General features: G+C 41.8%; 1 protein-coding gene across 3 annotated transcripts in view; it reads left to right on the top strand.

Moving 5' to 3' along the window:
- Positions 1-18352, top strand: part of mid2 (midline 2) — a 112055-nt gene that overhangs the window by 60650 nt on the left and 33053 nt on the right. For 2 of the 3 annotated variants that reach the window (XM_069669640.1, XM_069669639.1), the window contains exons 3-5: positions 2815-2880; positions 4340-4435; positions 16793-16900. In XM_069669640.1, coding sequence (XP_069525741.1) covers positions 2815-2880; positions 4340-4435; positions 16793-16900 — 270 coding nt within the window. The remainder of the gene's footprint in view (positions 1-2814; positions 2881-4339; positions 4436-16792; positions 16901-18352) is intronic. The other variant, XM_069669641.1, reaches the window with a different exon arrangement.

Here is an 18352-nt window from a genome sequence, read left to right as displayed (position 1 = left end):
CTGTCTTCTTCGGTCTTGTGCGACATTTCACTAAACCTGTCCTTTTCTTATAACGTCTCGTACCTTTTTTTGTGACTACATTCTTAACCTTGAATTAAACCCCAATAAAAGTCCTTTAATGCTCCTGTGGCAGAGTAACAATGAGCTCAGCCAATGCCTCAGGTTGAGGAGTTACACATAATTCTGTGATTGGATTACTGTTACAGATTTAAGAAAGTACCAATTGTTAATTTGTCACAGGTCCCGCTGAGTTCACTTTAGCAGAAATTAGCTGTTAGCTTCTCAAAATCGTGTATTTGAGTTGTCATCTTACAGACACAAATAATTGTTCCTTTATTTTGGTACTTTGTGATGTAATTCTGTGCAATTTCATTGTTTCTGAGTAATTTCAAAGGACCTACAGTTTCAGACTCTGTGAGCAGCGGTGACAAGAGATTAAATTGTGACAGCTGCCTCAAACTTCAGTTGAGTGTGTGTTCAGTGAACCCTTTATCATACGCAAGTCTCCTGTAAGAAAGAGGTATCATTTTTTCTCACACTATCCGTCTCTTTAGCTGCTGTAGTATAAATAGGGATCTGTCCTTTTTTTGGATTCAAAGAAAAAATGGGATCATCTGTGAAGGAATGAGACCCAGGAGCCCCTCGACACTATGAAGTCATATGAGGGGGTGGTGATCTAACCAGAGATGATGGGCTGTCAGCAGCTGCACTTCTAACTGTGCCGAGACGGACGGAATAAGGACTGAAGTTGCGAGGCACAGAGCTAGTGAGGAGACAGAAAGTCAGGGAAGGAGAGGAGATGCACAGAGAGAAGAGAGGAAGGTAGAGAATGACAGAAAGACAGATACTAGGGAAAAGAGAGCGTCAGAAGAGACAGATGACTGAATTAAAGGGCAGGCCAGACTGGAGCTACTCTGCCAAGCTGCCCCTTTCAGCACGGGACTCGTGCCTATTTCCATCTCATCAGCCCCCTCCGTCTCTGTTCACTCTCATGACATGCCACGTCCAAAGCTCAATCTGTGAATGAATGATATTACCTCATGCTAATAACCCTGCCTATACCTCAGCTGGCCCCAGCATGTGCCTCAAGCAGCTGAAATGCAATTCGTCTCTCGTTTCTGCTTAGCTTTTATTTTCTCCTCACTCCACGCTAACATATCTTCCTCTGCTTTCCCTTCTCTTTTAGCTCTGCCTTTATCTCTTTAACAATCTATCTACTGTTATGTACTCCTTATTTATTTTGAATTCTTACTTTCCAAGGAAGAGTCACCAGATTCTAAAAATGAAGCGCTAGCATAAAAGTTGAGGTAGCGCTATGGCTGCTGGTTGAAATACGCTCTTTGTATTTTAATACTTAGAGTACTTAACTCTTTAACACATGGCAAGTTTAAAACAAGATGCACACAACAAGCTGTTGTTAACGGCGCTTACAACCTGTAAAGTATAACCTTTGTGTAGCTAACTGAATTAGCTGCCTAATTAGCTTGCTAACATATGACTAGTTTCCACTCTGGAGTGAAAGAGGTAATGTGTATATTTATATCTAGATAAAAAAGAGTTACCTATATTTAAAAAGGATTAACAGTTTAGGTAAATTTACATTGTTGTACCCTCTCAAGTATTATTTTTGGAAGTTAGGCTACCGCCAATTGTGCTAACGTGATTTCCTGTTTGATTTTGGTTGGACAGTGCTACAGATATTAATTAGCAACCATTTTACACATTACTAGCTACACTTCTTGTGTTGACTTGGAAAGAAATTAACCTTTTAAAGGTGACACCTGGTTTGGTAAATTAGTAGTTTTTAACCACTTAGTAAAAGTAAAAAAGTTATGGATTTAGGAGAGCTGGTGAAATCTGCTACTTATGTCTTTTTGAGCAGTGGCTGTAGTCGTTAACGCTGATGATGCTTCTGACACAGTAAGCCATCATATCATAGTACAATAATGTTATCCTGGTCATTTTGCTACCTCCTGCATGTCACCATGCACCATACACTTGTTGGCACCTCCTCCTGAACCATCACTCCCGTTATTACCCCTGTTTCTCTGCTCCTTCTCTCTATATTTGAGTGCTTCTAACCGTCTTTGATGTTTGCTGTGTGTTTTAATGAGTTTGTTGTTGACGGTTGCTCTACTTCCCTTCTCTCTCTGCCACTCCGGGCTGAAGCCGCTGGAGTGCCAACACAAGTCGGCCAGAACCCTAACTTCACATACACACGCACGCAGCAGATTGTTTCTGGACACATGGAGATTCAGTGCCTTATTTTTTTAAGAATACACACTCTCAGAGACATACCGTACATACATCTCTGATACAATACATGCTGAAATGTGTCATAATGTATGCGTTACATCCACTGAGTCACACACACAAAGGCAGGCAGAAACATAAGCACACACATGCATGTATGCAGAGGACAGTGGAGTCTGTTTCACTGCAATCTCTTGGGAGGCAGCTGTGTTCTGATGTATTAATCATCTTCGTCTCCAGCTTGCTAATTAATGACCCATCTGTCCCCTCTCACTGATGTTCCACTTCAAACCCCCTCGTACGAAAACACACCCGCACAGGGCTGCGACACAACAGCCAAACGCTCGTTCCAGTGATGATACTCACAGACGCTGCGAGCCACACCGTCTCATCTGCATTCAAACCCAACTGTATGACTCTTAGAGGACTGTTTGTGGCAACTTTATCAGGGAGGAGTTCTCCTCTTCAGCCGTTTAGGTGGCAGACTCTGTGCGCTCAGGCTCGCCTGTGTGTGTGTGTTTATGTGTGCGCTTATGTGGGTGTATGTGTGTGTGTTCGTAGGCTTATCAGGTGAGCCCGGGCAGAGTGTCAGATGCGGTAATGGAGGCTTCAAAGACAAGCGCTGCGGTGAGTTCCCTGGCTGCCTTTTACCTCCAAACCCCCCATCCCCATCCCTCTTCCTCCCCCTCCTCCCCCTTTCCCTGCTGCTTGGACGCAGAGAGACACACAGGTAGACACCTGGATGGCTAAGGAAGGGATGCTGGGAGGGAGATAAGCAGGCAGATAAATAATTAAGTGGGTGCAAAGTCAAACAGACAACAGGAAGTCAGAGTGAATCAGGCTGAGCGACAGGCAGAGGAGATATTGGAAAGCAGGGTGGCTACCTGACAGACCAAGATAGAGAGAGAGACAGTTTTACAGTCAGACAGTCAGAACCGTGGCCAGGTGCTTGTCCAGCCCACCTCCCTTTCACTTGCATGAGTAGAGCTACTTCAAACACCCGCCGCTTCTCTGCTGCTTTGTTCTGCTCTTCTCTCTGCAGCTGTGGTTGTGGTTGTTGTTGTTGTTTTGATTCATATCGTCGTCGCCGCCGCCATCGTTGATTTGCCTCCTTTGAACAGCAGCTCTATTTCTGGCTCGCTATTTGCCTGTTTCCATTTTCATCTTTTGTGCTGTATATGTGTTTGAGCAGGTTTATTTATTTTTGTTTGTCTTTTGTTTTGCATATGAAAGTTGCATCAACAGTTAGAGATGGAAATTAAGTGTTTGATCTTTAACGTTGCCAACAGAGGTTGATTGGTTTAGTGTTCAGGGTTCTTTTTGTGGCTTTAAAGTAATACATTTCTAAAATGTATAAGTAAAGTTATAACACATCAATCATAAATCTTATAACTCATGTCGTACAGTAGTATATTTTGTTTCAAAGGCTGATTTCAATGTATTTAAGTGTCACTGTAGCTCTCTTGGCAACTAAAATCATTTTAACGCTTCTGTCAAAGGGCCTGCAGACAGGTATTTAAAGAGCCTTTTACTGTACTTTTGGGTTTTCGTTGAGTTGTTTGCAACATAGCAGAAAATGTGTGTATTTCTACATGATTTCGTGTCTGACAAAAGAATAATAAGCCAATTACAGCCAATTTGTTTCATGACCATAGTGGTAGAAATCCTTTATCCTGAACCCTAACAGGCCTACATTGCATTTGGATACAATTAGTGAACCATTTGACATGACTGGTTGCCACACAACAGCAGAAATGCACAAAGCATTCCTCAGGCCAAGGTCAAACGTCTATAGCACAAAGGTTAGGGCACAGCCTCACACTCCAAGTCCTTGTGCTTTTCATTAAAACTGTAAACAGGTATGAATATAACATGAACCAGTGCTTAGTGGGTAAGACATCATGCAACATCAAATATGTCAGAAACCTTTCCAGTTTTTCCTGAGAAAGAGTCAATTTCTTCTGTTTTTACTGAATGAAAATACACAATTGCATGTTCAGAAATACAAATGATTGATCATCCCGGTCATCCATTACTGACTGTCTCTGCATACTCTGACAGCTATATCTGCTTTCCTTTCCAACAGCAAACCCTGGAGAACAACCTGACCAACCTGGTGAAGAGGAACAGTGAACTGGAGAACCAAATGGCCAAGCTCATCCAGATCTGTCAACAGGTGGAGGTATGTAGCATGTTTCAACATCTTCATGTGTGTCTGTTTAGTAGTTCAGCGAGTCTAAAGAGGTCAGAATTATCTCCTCAAAGATCGTCAGAGGTCAGGGTCAGCTTCAGGACGGCAGCCTTGGAGGGGCTAAGGACACATAATTAGGGGAAATTGGTACAACTGAAACCCAAGGTGGACTGAAACCGAAGGTGGCTGGTTGGCGTAGCTTAGCTCCCTGGCCACGCCACTAAAGCTACCAGGGATTTCTGCTAAAGCTGACACAGTCCCCTTCCAGCTCTATCAATGCGTCAAGCTTCAGAAACAATCTCATAAGAAGCCTTTTTGGTTCCAGGACAATGAATAACTCACAACAGAGATGGTTTTAAGGGTTAGGATAAGACCTTAGCCTGCATGGATTTCCTCTCCTCCTCCTTTAGAGACACATTACCATCCAAGACTGCCGCTGTTATTGATTGTATACAGCTGCCTTCGCTAGTGGAGACTCCGCTGCCTTGCTCCTTACACTTTGTCTCTCACTCTGGATCGCTGATTGAAGAAGTACCCGGGTAGAAATTGGATCGCCTTTGTATCAGTCTCTCACTCGTCCTTTATCCTGGTCGCAATGAAATCAAAGCTGCTTTATTTCAGTTGTCTTCACGAGCTTTATCAAATATTGATTAGTCGCAACATTGAAAGTTAATTTCAGATACGGATTGCGGGTTCATCAGGAGGCCGGTTTCGCAGCTCTGTTTTCAGACAATTTATATTAGAAGAATTATTCATTTGAACTTCACCAAAGAAACAGAACGGATGCATTAATAATGACTTAAATCTATCTTTAACATTTATTTTGTCTTTAATCTCTTTATCTAAAACTCCTTTTTACCGTCAGTGAAAAACAGTGATGCAGTGCTCTGCTTTGAAAATGAAAACACCGGTTACCAGTTGGGTCTCGGTGACCTCTTGTACTTTGCCGATGGTGGCTCTCCAGACAATCTGACTCAAACCATAACTCAAGAACAAACATGCGCTGGAGTAGCTCTCAGCAACCATCCAATCTCAAACGGTTTGAAGGGGCAGTTATGTAATTCAGACAGCTCCAAACATGGAAATAACCACTTAACTTAGGGCAACATTACCCAAAAGCCCATGTACCCTACCACAGGAACTTTCAAGGTGCCAGAAGTTCAATTTGATTCTTTTTCTGTCATAAATTCAGATTTTGAGCCTCTTCAAGGTCATCGTCTCTCTCTGTAAGAGTGAGGTTTGGTTTAATATCATTTTTAAGGATGATTTACTGATGGAAAACTCAACAGTCACTTCCCTCTGGTGTCACCCGTGCAAGTAATTTATATCCAAGTTTCCAGTTGGACGATATATTTATCTGTCAAAAGATGAATTTATCCTCCAAGTGGAAACTTTATTTAACTTGTCTCAGGAGAGTCGTTTTTCACATCTCACCTGGTTAGATTTAGTGACATCCTTGGATGAGTGTTTGCACTCTGGTGTCCTGGTGTGAACTCAAACCTGTCAGGAGCTTATTATATCTCAGGTAGTCTTGTCCCCGTTGACCTCTTCCATTTGGGCTCATGCTGTGATTTAATGGAGGTTCTGTGTGAGTCCAGTCAGAGAGCAGTAATGCCACTGGTATTTGTCTGCAGTAAAATGTGCATGAACAAACACACACAAGCGAATACTTTCTGTTTTAACGCACTCGCTCTTTTTAACCAGCATCATTACTCTGTGGGACTTGACATTAATGGCCTCAGAGGACAAATGCACTCCGGTGGCGCCATCACTCCCTGCGCAGTTCATTTCTTATTAGCCGGGCCTGACTCCATTTTCTCGGAGTCAATCTGAGGTCCGTGAAACACGAGTCTTGCAGCCGCTCACCCAATCAAAATTAAATGATCGCAGCGTGATTCATTAACAGCAGACAAACTCTTCGTCAACAATGCGCGGCCTTCTTTTGTAACTCTCTGCATACTGATATTGTGCCTCCAACAACAACACGATCTCATCACTTATTCATCAAAAAGAAATGAGGAGCGATAGCAACGAGGGGGGACATGCTCCATTGACTCTTAAGCAAATTATTAAAAGAAACCCGATGTTTTCCGCCCTGTTTGCTCCCATTCAGAGCTATTCTCCTGTGTGATGTCAGTGTCAAAAGGCTACTTTGATTATTGGCGCGTTTTCAGGTGAGTGAGTACGGTGGGAGGAGAGGAGAGCGGAAACGGGGACTAATTAAGAGAAGAAGATGGAGTAAGATGGAAGTATTAGGAAAGTAGAGCAGAAATGTGAAGGTTAAAGGAAGAGAAAGATCAGGGTTGAGAGGGCAAGTAGAGGAAGACGAGGGAAGAGGATGTGAGCGTTAGCGTGAGAACCGATGATCTTTTTGACCAAAACAAATATTGTGCAGAAGGAAACACAGGCGCTGAATGAAAAAGTGAGTGGAGTGAGAGAAGTTTGTGCGAAGTGAGAAATCTCTGAAGGGCTTTGAGCATGACCTGGATTCCTCTGCTCCTCGTTTGCATCACGTTGTATTCGTGCCAAAGATACAATCAAACACAAGTGTGAATCAGCTTCCAGTGTGTCAGCAGACGCAGCAGCGATGCGGCGCCGTTCTCCCGGGGTTCATCTTTGGGGAGTTATCTTCTCGTCACTCTTGGAAAAGAGAGGCATTGATTTGATGCTGTGTAGGATGTTCCTTTCTTAGGAGGCTTCTCTCCTTATCACAACATTTGGTGAAGGATTGTGGAATCTGTCGCTGTGCTTAATGACATTCAGGATAATGTTTCAGACTTTTTGGAAAAATTGAGCAAATAGTACGGTGCTTAACAATTTGCAGTGCTGGTGGAGAAGAAACTGTTATTCATTCAGTGCCAGGTAGCAGGCTGGAAAATAATGGCAGCAGAGAAAAGACTCACTGAGGCTGTTGGGCAAAGAACATTTTACCCAAAACCACTTTGATGCTGAATAGATGCTGATACAAAAGCAACTAAAACTACATGTGGAGCCAAAATGAGGGCTGAGATGATACAGTCAGTTATATATTTCCTACGTTTGGTTTGACTCGATAAAAAGCTGCTTTAAAATGCCAAAATCATAGCTTTTGTTCATCCCAATTCATGCCTCATTGCTTTACACTTTCAAAATAATGTTACCAGTTCAGAAGTACAAACCTTTTATTTTATTTTAAAGTAAATGCCAATTGTTATAACTGGCATCTCAAAGGATTCATACACAGTTTTTTGTTCGTATTGTACACTCTTTGAGCAGATTTATTAATTCCCACGGAGCATTTGTTTTTCGACTTATGTAAAACATCCTTAAAGGCTTGTTCACTTGAGACATGCAACTCTGTTAGCGATGGGAAGTTCTGGATTTTGCCTTTTATACCCCTCTCCTCTGAATTCACCCATTGATGAGACTCTTCCGTCGTGTTCTGTCCCACTTTATCCGCTCTTGCTCACTGGGTTTGTGCCCACTCAGAGGTTGTGTTGCGACGAGGCGTCTTCGCTGGCGGCTTTTTAATGAGGGCACTCCCTAATAAGGCGTAGGTTTGCCATGGCTCATGTCTTGTGTCTCATGGCAGGGAACACATCATCCAGACATGGCTAATGTGGAATAAGCATTGTTTTAGGAAGCAGTCAAAGCAGCAGCCACTTTTTTCCCCCCCAGCTCCTGAAACTGTGTTGCCAGCTGGGAGGAAACTAAATTAGCTCACTGTTAAAGTTGTGAGTGTGTGTTGGGATTTAAAGGGGAAGAATCACATCAGACAGAAGCCTAGTGGGTTTTAATCTTCAGACATGTAAGTCTACTGATTAAACAGTGAGCAGTAAGTCATTAGTCAAGACCTGTCCAGGTTTATGCACACTGATCTGATCCCTCTGTGTGTGTGCAGAATATAAATCACCTGGGTTGAGATGGCTGTAATGCTGCCTAATCCTTTGTATCAGGGCTCATCTCCCCCTTTCTTTACCTTTCTACAGGAGCATCAGTGAGATGGACGAGTCTGCCGCTGTTGTTTGTCTTTGCTTTATTTCTAAAGCCATTACTGCTTCAGCTTTCAGCCGAAGATGAACACGTCAGTGCTGTGGGATATTGGCTGATAATGAAATAAAATCCTTGTGGGGACTCAGGCGCTGTTTTCATTTTCAGTTAAAGTTTTTCTTTCTTTCTTTGTCCTTCAGTTTGTCAAGTCCATTCTTTTATATTTACAATATTTCAGCGAAAGGGCAGATTATGTCAAGGATAAAGAAACATCAGCAAGAGATGACGTATGCTAGCATCTTTCTTTTCTTTGGCACAATGGTGCTTTAAGTGAAATGCTAACAAACGAATCCTTACACGCTTAAAGGTGGGCTATTATGCTAATTTATAGCTTCATATTTCACCCTGATACCTGTGGAGTACCTTATCATAATTTACAGTAAAAAAACTCATCATTTTTCTCACTCTGGTGCTCTGTGCAGGCCCTCATACAGCCTCTGCCTGAAATGACTCAGTCAGCCCTGTGCATTTAAAAAAAGCCCCTTTTCTTCTGATTGGCCAGCTGAGGGGCAGAACTCAGCGTTTGAGGCATGCCTCCTACCCTGTTGCCGTGTTATACCCCTGTCCCACCAAAATTAGCGCGTTGATGCAGGTTTTTCAGACCTGGGAAGACCCGCTAATAAATGCAGATTGTCTGTTTTCCCATTGCCAGTGAAGTATACTCCTTTCGGTCTCTTTTCTGCTGTGTCACCGCCTGACGTCACAAATGTGCCAGAAACAGGGTTAATAAACAATAGTATGCACAAAGCACTTACATTATACTCTTTGGTAAGCAGCATGGAGGCCAGTGAAGATGTTACGGTGGTTAGGTCTTTATTGTATCTATTACTCACTCAGTCTGTTCATCAAACTCGCTGCCGACAAATTTGGAACTATGTTCCAGCGCTGCTTGGACGGAGACGGGCTGTGTATGTAGCTGTGCGCGTCATAGCATCGCACCGGAAAGGGGTAGGAGATTAGCGTGTCGACCCAGGTTTTGTGTTCCCATCATTGCCAATCGGAGCCGGACCGATAATTACCCGGGTCTACTGCAGAGTCATTTGACCCGGGTCTGAATGCTGATTGTAACCTTTCCCACTAAGCAAAAAAGCCGGGTGTTAGTGGGTTTTTTGACCAGTGGGGAAAAAGGCTTTACAGAGTAAACTTCCCTTTTTACGATTTGAAATCAATGTCTGGTGCTGGGTAGGAAGTTCTGCTGTGTCTCAGGCAGATGCCCAAATATAGAGCTCCTCCACTTTGTTACATCACAAAGTGAAGCGTCTGGAGAAGTCTGTCCGAAACCTGGCGTTCATAGCAGCCTGCAGACTGAGCTGAGAAGCCTGGGGATTACTCCGGCATACTTTTTATAGATTCAGAACTTCACCTACGTTTAGTCTGGACATCCAACATTGTAACATTATATAATGTCTTAAAATGTGAAACAGCATAATACCCCCTCTTTAAGTTTAGTGGGTGACAAGTTTACAATGTTCACCGTCTAAGTTTAGCATTTTAGCATGCTAGCATTTGATAGTTAGCGTTAGTTTTCGAGATATTTGGTCATAAACTAAAGAACCTGGTGATGGAAATACATGAAAAGTCAGAGGTCTTTAATTTTGCATTTATTATTGCCGGTGTACAATTTTTTGCCAGTTTATAAAGAGGCTGAAAACTTGGTAGTATATTAGCTATGCTGCTAAAGTGGCTGAACAGTGAAGCGTAAACAGAATTAATTCACCACTACAGCACGACGGTCTCAGTTTTTCTACAGACAGACAAGTGCAAGTTAAATTTTTCTGATGATTAATGTTATCTCTGATGATATCCATGATGATTCATATGTGATTAATATAATATAAGTTAGCATAAAAGTTCAAACAAACTCTCTGTCAGCATAAAGAGACAGCCTTCAAATGCAGTGCCAGTGAGGCATTTCCAATTATCACCTCCATCTGACAAAACTCCCATGATGCATGTCAACATTCTTTTACTCTATTGAATCTATTGAGCCATTCTTCCCTGTTTTAGAGCTAAGTGCCACTCGGGTGTCATAAATCTGTGGGAAGTACCCCGGAGTCTGTGGACAGAGTCAGAGATAAAGCTGTCAGGCTGAATCCTTGCATCTGTTTGAGGAGATCATGCCTGAGAGAAAGGAGTGAGGTGGGGGTGCAGAGAGAGAGAAATTGAAGTGGTCAGTTAGAGGCACAGAGGATCGGGACCTGTCAGAGAGGAAAGCTAAAACAAAGAGAAGAAGAAGAAAGTAAAGCAGGATGGGAGGCCAGAGAGGCTGATGGGAGTGGAATGAGCTCAGAATTGATTCAAGATGTGAACGTTTTGGTGTCAGTGAGAGGTTAACAGCTGTTCTGGACCCGGACCCGTCCGCACTGAGTTTGGATAGAATCCACTTTGGCCAGAATGGGTCATTTTGGGAGCCATACATTGTTCATTTGTCAGGGCTTGTTGTGTGCAATTTGGGCAACAGGTGTCCACATGCTGAAGTTAGTGGATGTGCTGTAAGGCAGGGCAGTATGTGATGTAATGCTACAGTAACATGGCAAATGTATGAGAAATAACATCTAAATGTTGAAATGTTGACAGTGAATTGGGTTGTGCGTATTTATGGCTTAGGACAATGCAGCTACAGTATTTTTGAGTTGTCACCCAACCCCAGTATTACTATAGATTGGAATTAGACAGTTGATAGAAATGACATGTCGGGGTGGCCCGATGGCCTCGAGGTTAAGGCACCAACCATGAACCACAACGTCCCTGATACGTGTTCGACTGGAACATTTCTTGCATTTCATTCCGCATCTGTAATTGATTTCTAAGTATCTCTCACCCTTCAACCAGCTAATGAAAGGCATGAAGTCCTCAGTACAGATGCAACAAAGTTCGAGGGGCACTTGATACAATCATGGTTTCTGTTTTGGTACGGGGAATATGGAGACTTAAACGCAGAGATTGCAACAGGATACAGGGTGAAATTTAAAAAGCTTAGTACTTACTGGAAAGCCAGGCAGTAGTACACAGGAGCAGAACAGCAAAATAATCCAGCAACAGAACAGGCAAAAATCCAAAAACCAAGATTCAAAGTATAGTCGAAAAAACGTTGAAAAGAACACTAGGAAATTTCTGGAAGGTGATGAACCCACAAGGACGAACAAAGACAATCAGGTAGAGTAAAAGGGAAAACAAAGGAGCGTGTGAACAGGGTTTACTAACGACAAATTAAGGGGCAGGTGTGTAATGAGCACAGGTGTGGTTAATCAAGGGACCAGGAGGCACTGTGTGGTGTGAATCATCTGCAACATCTTTCTGATGTTGTTGAAACTCAGGCCTTACTGTTTTAAGCAGCCATTAAACTTATATGGTCCCCTTAAATTTCCTTGTAGGTCTCCAGAAGCGAAGAATATGAAACTATTACATATATCGTCTGCATCAACACATAATGCAGACACTGAATAACGTGCTCAAGTCCCAGGCTTGGTTTGTCTTGGTTCACCATTATATCAAATATAAGTCAAGCCGTTATGCAGACATCTTGTGAATAATTTAAACAATTGTCGTAGTTCAAAGTTGAGTAGTTGAGTAGTTCAAAAAGAGTTGTGTGGGTTTGAAGAAAGCTTGTTAAAAAGATTAACAGTCCAGGAGAATAAATTGTGATTTGATATGTCAGGGTTGGCGGATAATTTAGCATTGTTTGCCATGGTTTGTGATGCTATCGTGGTATTGCAGCTGTGACAGTTGCACAGCTTTATCAAGACTGAATGAACATTGCAACATCATTTCAATCATACACACAATTCAGCTTATTTATCTGGAGTCAACAGATCTTTTAAAAACACAGAATAGTGACATATAACAATATAAAAATCACAATATGGGGGCAAGTTAAGAAGAAAAACTTAATTTAAGTTCTGTGATTGACAAGATGTGGATGATTGACAGTCTGCTTGGCCACACACGTCAGTCACGTCATTATGCTCCATGTGGGTGGTGAATAGTGACTGTCAGAATAAAAATGTAGCCGCATAGCTCATTGTATTTCATTATGGCCTGTAAGTAATACAGTACTGATTTCCACAGTAGAACATTATGGGCAAATAATTCAATCTTGACATTATACTGGAGCTGAAGTAATGATGTAGGAACAGGATCAAATTTTATCCACCTGTAGGAAAGTTGGAACGCGCGGTGAAGTTATTCTTCCTGATTTAGGTTTGTAATGAATGAATGACTCTGCTGTCAGATTACATTCTGTGGATACATTTTGATGGGCTTATTAAATACTATTGGGTTGCATATTATGTCTGCATTACCTGATAGAGTGTAATTACGACTACCGAAGCAACATGTGGCTGTATTTTATTTGGTTTCATGGGATAATCAGTGGATGTCACTGAATTGGGTGAACTTGAGTGTCAGCTGCATTATCGCTAGAAGAATGTGCAGCCGAGTTAGAATAGATATGCATTAACTAGATGAATTAATAAGATACGACAGATCTTAGTGGCTGGATTTTTTTTGCATTACTTCCAATGAGAAATTATATTCGCAGTAGGGCTGTCACGCTAACCGCATCACTGCAACACTGCAGTTGTGTGACGCCAACCGCGGTTTGGACCCAGTGTCCGTCATCACCTCCATTTTTTCACAGTGATGTTGCCAGGTACGCGTTCTGTGTCTCTAAATGCATTAAAATCTAAAGGGACACAGTAGACACATTTTCAACAACAAACCTCTGTAAAAATCACAGTAATCAGCAAAAGAAACCTGGCTGTCAGAGCACCGCTGTTTCAATACTCTGCGGATCTAATCGGCGTAGACAGGCCCGTGTGCTGTCTCGCAACATGCAGTTTTTGCCGCTACAACAACAACTAGCCCGTCACCACGGATTTCATTCCAACAATTAACAATATGAACTTAGCTGTGGTTAATAAACTCACGTTTCCAGCGCTCATACTGTGTTCACTCCTGTCGATGATGTTTTACCGTCTGGGGGACACGCTGTAGTTAAAGAAATAGAAGCACTGGTTGGTCTGCCAGAGAGGGTAGGCGGAGCTAATGCTGCAAGTAAAGTAAGTTGCAAGTTAGTTGCGAGTAAACGGTAATCTACTATGGCTGAACAAAGAAAGAAAAGATTGATGATTACAGATACAACTACAACGAAAATCCAAAGAAGAAGAAACAAACTTGACGCTCAGATGAAGGCAAACAGTCTAAAAAGGAAAGAGACCATCAGCGAGGAAAATCAAGAGTTACAACCGTTACAAAGGGAGCCAACCATGGACATCCAGTTATCTGGGAAGTGTGCTCCCGCAATTGCCGTTTATTTTCATAGGTGCTGCCAAAGAGAACGAAACTGACATCTTCGAGATTAGCACATTAAATAATCAAAACATACTCGGTTAACCGCTGAACCGCAAGGGGGGGCGTTAGTGTGGCACTGTGGTTAGAAAAATTCAGTACCGTGACGGCCCTATTTCCCAATCAGCTTACAAAATACTGTAAATATTATCAAGTATTATTCTTCAGTCATTCTTCAGTCATTCACATAGCCCAATAATAGACCTTGACATGGAGTTGGCTCTGTGATTTCACTGCACCTGCAGAGGAGACATGCAAAGAGAGATGCACAGTAGGTGACGTGTGTGTGTAGCAGGGAGTGTTAATAATGTCAGAAGCAGACAGAGAAGAAGGAGGAGGAGGTTTACAGTGAGGGGAAAGAGCAGCAGGACAGAGATGTAGATTGTTTCCTCTAAGCTGCCAAGTAGTAGTTGTAACTCACAATGATCCTGGGCAGCTGCATTCATCATTTATCCTGCTTAATTACTAACCTGCAGTCATAAGATGGCTCTCTGCACAATTAATTGTCTGTGTGTGTGTGTGTGTGTGTGTGTGTGTGTGTGTGTGTGTGTGTGTGTGTGTGTGTGTGTGTGTGCATTTGTGTGTGTCGGTGTGTGTGAATAATGAGGCTTAAGTGGATCGGCGTGTTGTAATGAGCTTTGTGGAGTGATGAGTGGAACTTGGTGTTTGGTGTAAGTAGTTTAATAGTCTGCAGCAGGACAGGAAGTCACAACCCTGTCACATTTAATCAAAGGAGATAAATCAGTGCAGAGTTTCACACTGTATTCAGAATGAGTTTGCACTTTTATGTCATCTTTTACAAATATTATATTACCTTATTTTTTCACTTCACTTTTTTTCCTTCCAAATTCAGAATGAACCGACTCTCTTGTACTCTAGTTGTGAGTCATTTGATGTGATTCAGTCTTGCATTAACACCCATTTATGCGTGTTTGTGCATAATATCCGAGTCATATCCGGGAAAGGGTGTTTCCTCACAATCCCTCTCTGTTGTAGTACTGCTGTGGGGGTTCAGCAGTCCTCTTACTACTGTCTGTGCACAACAGAAAACGCTCACTGGTGCTTTTGTGACACTACAGCATCCAGGGAGGCAGTTAAAGGCCTTGTTTGATGGTGAGCCTCTCTTTGATGTGATAGTGGAATTCGTCCTCTCGTCAGTGCAGCTCCAGCCGTTTAAAAGCTGCCAGTTTGAGTGAAAACTTCCCACCGTCATCACACTGGGTTGAGTATATTCTGCAGTAAATCTGTAATTTCTCTGATGGACTGAACTGGCTTCTGTGCGGAGACAAAATAGTGGTGGAGTTGTACTCACAGCAAAGCCCTGTGTGTGTACAACTTTGTCTTTGATGATACATTTAGCAGTACTTCGAATAGGGCTGGACCTAGACTCAGCCCAGAGAGTGCGGAGCTTTCTCGATAGGCCCTTATGATAGTCATTTTAAAATACACAACTGTAAAATAGCTGATATATCCTCTCCTATTGTACAAAAGGTTGTAGATTGTGTGACGATTGCGTAGGACGTTCTCCGGAGAGTTACAGCGGGAGCGCATGCTGGAAATTTGAAGCAGGCACGCTTTATGAAGATGCCTATGGCTAAAAAGTAACTTATTAGGGGGCCCCCACTGAGCGTGGGCCCTGGGGCGACTGCACCCTTTCCCCCCACGCGATTGGTCCGCTACAGCGTGCGAAGAAAGTATAACTCTTGGAGAAGACAAAGCAGTGATAAGGTTTCTCTCTGTGCGATATAAGATGGCCACCGAGTAAAGTTTTTGCCTCATTCAGAGAAGACATGTGGCTTCTTTTCTTTTAAATTTGCAGGTGAAACAGCCTGCTCGGAGAATCAGTCCCTGAATGCATCCTCATTGTGTTCTTTAGCTGCGAGCACTGAAACTAAACTGTATATCATTTGTAGTCCTGCCTTAGCTTTAGGTGTTACCACTGTTGTTTGCATTCCTTTTTGTTGTTTCTGTAATTGTATTAATAAAAGGTCTGTTGGTATGTGCAGCGTTCAAGTCAGGAAACACCTTTAGTGTTAGTCTGTAACCCCCATCCACCCACATAGGTTCGAGCTGGCTGTTCATTTAGTGTTGGCCTGGCATAGTGAACTGAGGATGAGTTGCCTTGGAAACTTTGCTCCTAAAATAATCACAGACTCCATTAAATTGTTATGGTGCAAGCACATTTTGTCTGTGAATTAATGAGCGTCTACACAGGGAGCTTTGAGATGAATATTCCCTCAATCCGCCACCTATTTCTCGTTCATAATGAGTGAAATAAACATGTTTTAGAGAAAGGTGTAGCTGTTCATTTCATGCAGCACATTATGGATTTTTTTCTGTGTAATAAGATATAAGGCACATGAACAAGAGGTGGTTTAAATACTGCAGCAATGTACCCATTTTTATGAGCTGTCACAGACTTTCCCTCCAGCAAAGAACAAATATGAAGTCCCATCTATATTTTACATTTTCTGTTCTTTTCCCACGAATAGATAGGTGACTGTGGGCCTATAAGTGTTTCTAATCTATCCACTTTAAGTCGTTCATTCCCTGATCAATGTGTGCTTTGTTATATAAAATGATTTATGGTCTTCCATGTGTCATAATTGAAGAGTGGGAAATCACTTCACAGTTCATCACAAGTTAAATCTAATCTAGGTGCACATCTTGTTGGAGGCGGCTCTTCCTTGTGTGCAGAATGCGTAATGAAATGGAAAAACAAATGACGTGCTCTGATGATATGAATCACCAAAGCTGCTAATCCAGACATCTTACAAAGCTCACTCCAAAGAGAAAGGGATGAAAAACACATATTATTCTTGTTCATATTATTGTTTCTAACATGTCATATACAGTCAGTCGTTTAATGTGTATTAGTGCAACTTTAAGTGTGTGCCAAAGAATCTGTGCATGTGTGAGCAAGCCTATTCCTAAGTAAAGTTCACATGCTTACTGTCTCTCTTTCTGCAGGTGAACACAGCCATGCATGAAGCCAAGCTGGTGGAGGAGTGTGATGAGCTGGTGGAGATCATCCGCCAGAGAAAACAGGTCATCGCTGTGAAGATCAAAGAGTCAAAGGTGAAGCATTCCCTGGATGCATTTCTACTTTTTTTTTTAATACGCGTTAGCCTACTCAAGAGATATTTTACTTAAAGCAGGCAAGTTTAAGTATTAAGCTACATTAAAATCTTTTTGGTCATCAAGTTGTTTGAAGACAAAACATAAGAAGTAAGCCGACAGAAACAATCATGTTATTACATTTCAATAAAAAGATGCTATAGTTAGCAGTGGTTAGCTAGGTGGTGCTATTGGTTAGCTAGCATTAGTAACAGCTCCTTGAATACACACCCAGCAGACAATGAGCAACATTATCATCCATTTGAAGTTACTGCATTTGTTTCTAATAACTGATGAATGTAAATTAGTAAATCACTGACCTCTTACCTCTGCTTTTGACTCCACTAACTCCTTAGCTAGATAGGTTGATCATCTGCATGCTAACTGTCTCTTGTTTAGACTTAGACTTAGACTCAACTTTATTGATCCCTTTGGGATGACTCCCTCTGGGAAATTCAGTCTCCAGCAGCTTATACAGTACAATACAATAGGAAAGAATCAGCACACAGAGGGTAAAAAATAAAGATCAAAAGTTATATATCTATCGATATATATATATATATATAAAAAAGTACAAAATTAGATAACAAAATATATAAAATATACACTCTTAGAAAATGTACAAGTAAACAGTGGGTAATAGTTCAATTAAACTAAATTAGGTTATTGCACTGTGGTGAGAGATTATTGCACATTGACAGATTTTTATTGCACATATGACCCTTTGAGAAATAAATAAATATTACTATTGAATAAAAGAAGTTAACTACTATTAACTTTGTGAGGTGAATTAGTGGCTACCGCTTGTGAGAGAGTCTGTCCCTGTTACCTCCTCCCCCTAAGTGAGGAGTTGTACAGCCTGATGGCATGAGGGACAAAGGAGTTCTTCAGTCAGTTTGTCGCAAGGCAGGAAGTATATGCTACGTTTGTTGAAGCTATTTTTCAGAACAATCCTGCTTGCTTATGCTTGAAATGGTGTTGATGGGGCCGTGATACTGAACCAAACTGTGAATATATGGCATTCAAATATTGTTAACAAGTTAGTGAGCTGTTAGCTAGCATTAGCAACTAGTTGCTTGGGTACACACCCAGCAGGCAATGAGCAACATTATCATCCCTTTAAAGTTACTCTATATGTTTCTAGTAACTAAGAAATGTAAATGAGTAAATCACTAATTGACTCCACTAACTCCTGAGCTAAATAAGTTGGTCATTAGCATGCTAACTGTCTGTCCTTTAGTGCTATCTAGGTACGCTACAGTAGGTTTGTTGAAGCTATATTACTTCGCAATCCCACTTCCTGCTGCTGGAAATAGTGTTTATGAAAGTAGTGACAGTGAAACAAACACTGAATATGAACACATGTAGCTTGAAACCAAAAGTGGCTGATTAGCTTCATAGAGATGCATAGTT

The sequence above is a fragment of the Semicossyphus pulcher genome, unplaced genomic scaffold (genome assembly GCF_022749685.1).
Source record: "Semicossyphus pulcher isolate SPU_LCO1_2020_fin unplaced genomic scaffold, fSemPul1.0.p SCAF_2, whole genome shotgun sequence".
Taxonomy (NCBI): Eukaryota; Metazoa; Chordata; class Actinopteri; order Labriformes; family Labridae; genus Semicossyphus; species Semicossyphus pulcher.
The sequence above is the reverse complement of the archived record's forward strand: the minus strand, read 5'-3'. Positions and strand labels throughout refer to the sequence as shown.